The sequence below is a fragment of the Lepisosteus platostomus genome, unplaced genomic scaffold, assembly GCF_059453375.1.
Source record: "Lepisosteus platostomus isolate fLepPlt1 unplaced genomic scaffold, fLepPlt1.hap1 Scaffold_49_H1, whole genome shotgun sequence".
Lineage (NCBI taxonomy): Eukaryota > Metazoa > Chordata > Actinopteri > Semionotiformes > Lepisosteidae > Lepisosteus > Lepisosteus platostomus.
The window spans coordinates 541,713-549,338 of NW_028291669.1; the positions used below are offsets into that span (position 1 = coordinate 541,713).

Below are 7,626 nucleotides of genomic sequence, written 5' to 3' on the forward strand. Positions count from 1 at the left end.
ATGTGATATATCTGTATTTGGGTATATACAGATCACGTAATTCAGGGAGCACTGTTACGTCAGGTCACCAACCATTATTACGACGCTCATATGTCATAGAGCTCCTTAGGATGTTTGTATAATCTTTATCCAAATTTTCATATGGCCGCAGTTACGGCGTTTATTTTACAGTTAATGTAACAGGGTGTCATTATATTTTTCTGTCTTTATGGTGGCAGACCACTTAAATAAATCTGAGTAGGCGGTTTCTACAAGTGGGTCAGATAAAATATTAAATATACAGTAAAAGCTCACACCTATTCATACCCTTTATGTACTGTATATCTACAATTACGTATACTACGTATACAGTTATCGTATACTATAATACGATAACTACCATTACAAAATGTCTCCCTTTTGATTTGAAGTGGTTCTTTTAAATAAGTAAATTGCAATCACTTAGCCTACATCTGAGCTCCTAATTCATCGCGACGACGGACTGAGACTCCAGTTGGATTTGTGAGAAGTAAAGGGGTGTGCCTGTTTTAAAACCGATTCATACGTCTTAAACACATGGACATAGATAGCAGTCTGTGTTATATAATTTATCTTTTTATTTTATTTAAATTTAAGTATCACATACACATTTTCAAAGTAACTGTACCCCTTTTAATTATGATCCCCATCGCTCACAGCTCCGAAGGTGAGACGAGGGCTACTTCAGATGGGATTTCCAATATTTCTCTCTTAGCTTGTATACCGGTGGAAAGGAGAGGGGTCTTAAAACGTGTTGATAGTAAGATTGGGATGTATTTGCAGTCTAGATATAGTTTTTTTAATGTTCGGAGCCGCCACAGATTCATTTTCTTACGACTGCTTTTCTGGATGACAATGACAATGCAAACGATGGTGTTAAGGCGAGGCTGTGCCTTAAGGCTCTTCTGCTTACAATGTTCAGCGCGTAAATCGCAAACGAGCGCCTCTCTTACGATGAAAATGCAGAAAATAAGACCACGAGATTTAAACCTACGGCTTACAAATTTATGCGTAAACACTAAAACCGTATCTTTAGCAAAACTGGCGAGACAATGTGTTTTATCATTTAAAAAAGTACTGGAAAATAATTAAAGGTTATCACGATAAACAGAGGTTACTGATCTACTACTGTACGCTGTGACCAAAAATGAGAGTCCCCCGATCCTCGCAGCCTTCATGCTTTGGTCTTGGCCTGGCCGTTTTTTTTAAGATAATGGGGTCAAGTTAAGAAATTATGCAAGTTTCTAATCAAATCCAAGGGCGCCCCGATCTCCTAAACATCTTTAGAAGGCCGACGGACCACACTGCACGGTCCGGGTCCGGGCCCTGACCCGGTTCTGGATAATGCCAGCTTAAAGTGAAAAATTCTACTGTACATATTATGTTTCTTATTATGGTATATATGTATAATGTGGCGCGACCGCTTCACGAAGCTAGAAAGAAAGTTATCCGCCATTTTTATTTTACCTGCAATTGAATTTGCCATTAAAATCACGATTAATACCGCAGCTGCTAAATTACTTACCTAAAAGCGTTCAGATACAAAAGCACTTGAGCTGTAATGTTTATATACTGTTGGCCCGATGACCTACTTCAAGAAGAATTGTTACATAGACCGCCAAGGACTGTCATCACACTTTACGTCATAAAGCGCTTTAAAACTTTTGACAAGTTCAACACCTCATATTTTGTACTGTTTATCATGGTAAAAGCAACTCAAAGCAATTCTAAAAATGATCGAAAGGTAAAAATACAAGCTTATACGAGCTGTCGTTTTAACATTTATAACATATATTTAAACAAAACATATATAATCTATTTTAATAAAATAGAAAAGTGTTCTTAGTCTTCACTTAAAAGCTGTTAGAAGCTGCCTTTCTGACAAGAGAGTTCTGTGAGTTCCACAGTCTCAGTGCATTAAAGTCAAAACCAGTTGCTTTTTATTTCCTGTTTTACGACAGAGCAAGGAGGGTGTCCACAGACCACTGTGCACCTGCAGACTGATATGGGGGGTAAAAAGTCCAGAAGTTAGTAAATAAGATTTTAGCACATGTTCTAAAACAAACCGGACACCTGTACAGTGATGCCAACACAGTGATCTGAGCTCCTTCTTTGAGTTAAATCCTAGCATCTGCATTTTTTACAAGTTGTTGCTATGGCAGAGCATGACCAGAGCATAACAGAAACCACCCATTTTCTAACCGCTTCATCCAATTCAGGGTCAGGGGGTCAGGGGGTCGCGGGGCACGGGGGAGCCAGAGCCTCAGAAAGTAATAAGCAGGAGATACCTGGGACTGGATGGTAGTCCAATGCAGGGAAGACACAGACACTCACCAATTATCCCAGAAGCCAATTAACCTACCAGTAGTTCTTTGAACTGTGGGAGGAAGCCGGAGCACCCAAAGCAAACTCATGCAAACATGGGGAGAACATACAAGCTCCATACAGATAGCACCCCAGGTCCAGAAGTGTACCCAGGGCCTCAGCACTGTGAGCTAGCAATGCTAAACGCTGGGCTACTGTGCCTAATTTCTAGGCATCAGGTGATCAATCAGGTAGTGTTTCTCAGATAAAAGGACACCAGTTATTTAGTATGAGATTCAAATTGACCTCAGAACAAAATATAACTTATGTTATATAACTTATATAGAACTTACTACAGCATAACTGTCTTATTTGTAGAAAATATTAACAGCATGCCTATTAAACATACAGTATCTAGCAATCAGCAATCAAAATAAAAACATTTCCAAACATGGAAACTGCCCAGTTAATGAAGCATTTCAAAGACATTAATCTATTCAATAATTACAGTTTCAAGTAGATAACAGATTTATATTCAGATTACGAAAGTATCATAACAACGGCTGCTTGTGTAAGGAATCCATGAATACCACTGTACATGAGAAATTCACACCTATTTGTAATCAATACACAAAATCCTATTGAATTTCAGGTACTTGTTTATTCAGCATTGCTTGACTCCGCGGACTCCTTGTTGTTTCAATATTCTAGCAATAGGACTAATCGCCAATACAGTGCCGTTGTAATCTATTCCTTCTGCCAGCAGAGGACGGTATTCGCACAGTCAGTTCAGGATAAGATACGGTCCTCGCAGTTCACAGTACAACTGGCCACAGCCGTACTCGGAATATGCTCTCGATAACCTCGTTTAGTTTAAGAACGGCCGTATTTCATATCAACCCACAGATGCATTGCATAAACACTAGAATTCTGGTTGTATTTAAATTGACCTTATACGTTTTGGATTATGTTTAACCTTCTTCAATTTCTTTAACCATATTTTGAGATGATTACGTTTACAGAAGCAAATATTATTCAGTGCTTTTTCTTCACTCCTTTAATCAAACCCACATTTCTTTAAGGAGGGCCATTGTGAAACTCCCCAAAGTGAGCTGAATTAATCTTTTATTCTTCACACCTGCGAAGTTATTCCTTCATTGTGTAATATGAAGGCCTTTCATTATTCACGTATACTACAACATCTGAAAATAATGGGTCTTGAAATAGTTGAATGAAAGAAAATCCTGAATAACTCCTCCAAATGCGTGTTACACTTTCATCAGGTACACACACTTTGAATGTGATGAACTATAAAAAGTTATTTTAACCATACCCAATGGAGCTCGGGAGTGCGATTGCATACACAATCATGTTTTCAGTGTTTGGACATCAGCCGTACATCAGAACAATCATTTCACTAACACAGCTCCATGTTGAGTGACTTCCCTCCAAAAACACAAAGTCACTTTCCCTTAGCAATTATTGCATGGACTTAAATTATCTGCCTTCTGCATCAAGCCCTGTATGATATACTGTACAAAGCCAAGCTTTGGGATAGTGCTTTGTTTGGATCCTTGTCTTGATCCTTTTGGATCCCAGGCTGCTCATTTGCAAATGAGTTTTGACATTAATTATAGTGACTATAGCAATGAGGTGGCACTGTGGTTCACAGAGCTGGGGTCCTGGGTTCAATTCCTGGGGTGCAGTCTGGATGGAATTGTATGTTCTCCCTTCATTTGTGTGGATTTCTTCCAGGTGCTCCAGTTTCTTCCCATAGTCCAAAGACATACAGTACTAGTAGGTTAAGGTGGAACTACAGTCCCAATTTTGCAGACACAAAAGTATTTAATTTCAGTCACAAAATAAAATCATTGACATTATAGAAAAACTTTACAAACTCAAAATTGAGCACAAAATCATGAATTTTGTGAAAGGACTGTAAGTTACGCCATGTTGTAACAAATTCGCATTCAAGTTCCACACAAATTGCGATGTGATGCAGCCCTTCCTGCTCACTAATCACTGTAATGACTAATGCAATGTGATGTAGGAGAGAAAGGGTATAGGTTATGCAGCAAACATTTCACTGCAAAAAACGTTCCATTCCAAGGTTCTTTATGCAGAGTTAACAATGTAGTATTATTTATTGGCAAAAACGTAAAAAAGTTGAGAGTTATATTTCCATTGGATTAAACGAGATGTATTCACAAGCCTGCTCCTTTACAATGTCATAGGGCCACAACAGATTATAGGAAGTTTTGCTGCCTCGTTCTGAATCGCAGAACATGGTAATTCTTTAACCTTGAAATGTAGTCTATTTTGTGATGTAATGATGCAATGTCCCTTTACTGAGAGCCAGCAATCAACGGATGTGTCTGATCGTGAATGGTTTTCCCTGTTGTTTGTTGTATTACTTGGTGTTGCATTTTAAGCTGTGCATGAGGCAGGACCCGGAGGCTGCTGCTTCTGCTGGTGCTTCTGCTGGGATTGAGGAAGAGCTGAGCGCCATGTAAGGCAAAGACACTGCGTTCCACTTTATCAGGTGCCTGGAGTGTAAGAGCTGCAGATAATATTGAGTCACATTAATCCCAACATATTTCAAATATTATGAAAATTAAATAAATTAAATCAAATAACTTTCATTAAAAAAATCAATCACTCTTTACCTTGCTTTTTCAGTTGTTTTTAAGGAAAATTGATGCCGAGAATGTGTGAATACTGCTTTTTGATGGTTCCAAGACCAATGTGACCTGTTCTATTGCCTGCTAATTGTACGTTCCAGGTTGAAAAATTATTTTTAGGAGGTCAAGGTGTATGAATGATAAGAGAAAAACTGAAATAACCACAGCTACGCAAACACCAGTCCACCAAAAAAAAATCATTTAATTAAAATAAGGTAACATTTTTTTTTCATCATCATACGGATGAACTGTGCTAAATGTGTTTCTAAAAAGAAAAAGCAGGACGTGAGTCGTGAGCCAAGATCATGACTCTCTTGCTCTTCTTCACATCAGTTTTCATCTGCGAGGAGGAGGAGGAGGGCGGCTCCTGATGTGCTGACACTTGGGGAAGTGCCTCTGTGCCGGCCTGGGGGCAAAGCGCCGGCCGCAGTGAGGGCAGGGCACGTAGTCGGGGTTTGGATTCGCGGGGGGCTGGGGCAGGTTCACAACTTTCCCTCCTTGCGTGATCACCTGCTGCACCTCCCTGGCCTGTTTGATGCTCTGAATGAAATCCTCGTGCTTCTGCCTCCAGTTGTTCTTTCTCAGCTGGGAACAGGAAATGAAACCAATAAAACAGCTTCCAGAAAAAGTCCAGACTAGCACTGCGTACACAGTCTGGTCGCAAACCATTCACAAGGCAAGAAAATATCAATACAGTAATAACGTAGCTTTCTGGGGCTACCTTTCAGGTCATTGGGTAGAGAGTACAATTTACGTAGTTATGGTTTTGTTTCCTGTGAGTGCTATTTGCTTGATATGTAGATTTTTACAACAGAATTCAGAAGTCACTAAGACACATTTATTCTGTCTGGCAAATGTGCCTTTGCGGCAGTTTTTCAGAAGAGTACTTCATAAAACACTTATTTATTGTTTACATTGATTTATAAGCTGAGTCTGACTCTAGGAGAAAAAAAGGGAAGCTTGGAAAGAGTTTAAGGATAGCCCTTACCACGATTGGCGGTTTAACCTTCTTCTTATGGATGTATGTCTCCAGTTCTGTTCCCTTGGCCCTGTGCTTGAAAGAGTCAAAAACCTTCCTCTTTGAATTCTGAAGCTTCTTGCAGATCTTGCTGTGTTTCTCCAGCCTCTCTACAGCAAACTTCCCGTGACACAGTTCACAGGGCACCAGCTGAGGGTTTCCACTCTGGCTATTCTCATATGGAAATTGCTCAGCGGTAGGGCACATCAGACTTGTAGGGGACAAATATCTGTTTTCCACTGACAGAGTTTGTTCATCCAGACATGTGGTGTTATTTCTGAAGTGGCCCTGCGCGGCCTGTGCCGCTGACACGTCGCTTTCAGGGAGCCTTGCTTTCTTGAGATACTTTCTCCTTCCACAGGGGACGTCTTCTAGCCCACGGCTGCAAGGGCTCACTTGACGTCTCTCCTGATGGGAAAGCGCAGAGGGAAAGTGCGATTCTGCGCATCCGCCATCTTCCATTGGAGAACCATAATCAAGGTTGTCTCCTCTGATAGGAAGGGCTTTCCTTGGAGTGAAGGCTTTTTGCTTCTCCATTCTGCAGGTCAGAAGAGGCACGGCCTTAGAGCGGTGGTTGGCCCATGGTCCTCTGGGGCAAAGCTCGCTCTGCCTCGCCTCTATTTTCCCTTCCGGCCACCTCTCTGGAGTCTTCCATCTCTCTCGGAACCATCCTCAGCTCCTCCTGAGCTCTGAAGAGCTTCGCCTGCATCATGGCCTCCTTCTGGCGAATCTCGTCCTTCATCATGGCCTCCTTCCGGCGCATCTCATCCTGCAGGCTGGCCTCCCTCCGGCGATGCTCCTCCTTCAGCGCGGCCTCTGCCTCGGCCACTTTTCGTAGCTCCTCTTGCAACTGAAAGTGCTCCTTCCCATTGGCATGAGAAGGGCATTGCCCTGGAGGGGTCGCCACCATGGGGAGGACAGTCCTGTCCTTAGGTTTGCGTACTCTTGAGCCCCTCCTGCCCGGCCTCTCGCAGGGCCTCTCATGACCATCCTGAGGCGGGGTGGGGGCAAACAAGGAATCACTCTGTGCTTCCGGGCGGTCCACAGCCCGAACCTCACCAGGGCCGGAGACTTTCCTGTTACCCATAGGCTTCAGGGGGTAAGACCGATCATACCCCACAATGTTCTTCTCGGGGCCCTGTTGGGCTTGGAAGCGATAGCTGTTCCTCGTCTTCTTCTCCGCAGCGTATTTGACATATTGGAAAGATTTTCTCATCTTCTGTAGAGCTGCCTCCTGCCGCCGATTGTACATGGCGATCATTTTTTTCTCCTTTTCCTGCATCAGTTTCTCTTGGAAGGTGTCCTTCAGAAGCTGTATCTTGGGAGGCGGGCAGTACGTGGAGATCAGATCCTGTCGCCTTAAGGGCGCGGGTTGATTCGAGTCTGTGTCCTTCGGGGAGGGGGACAGAGCACCAGGCTTAGGACTGGGCTCCATTGGCAAATGAGATATGAGCTTTGTTTCCCAGGTATCTGGAAAAGGCAAAAATGGCAAATAAATGATATCCTGCACAGTCTAGTATGGTCTAATAGAAAAGAATAAAAAAAACAATTCAGGAAACACACAACTTTTTAATATTAAACCTAATGGTGTTGAATGCTGCATGC

The 7,626-nt window shown here is 42.2% G+C and overlaps 1 protein-coding gene across 1 annotated transcript; it reads right to left on the reverse strand.

Annotated features, from left to right (window-relative positions):
• Positions 1–5,203: 5,203 nt before the first annotated feature.
• Positions 5,204–7,146, reverse strand: LOC148633073 (uncharacterized). The gene is made up of 2 exons (XM_088623817.1): positions 5,992–7,146; positions 5,204–5,588 (listed from the first exon to the last, which is right to left on the reverse strand). Exon 1 carries the CDS (start codon positions 7,106–7,108, stop codon positions 6,584–6,586), a length of 525 nt encoding a protein of 174 aa, XP_088479943.1. The 5' UTR covers positions 7,109–7,146; the 3' UTR covers positions 5,204–5,588; positions 5,992–6,583.
• Positions 7,147–7,626: the final 480 nt, after the last annotated feature.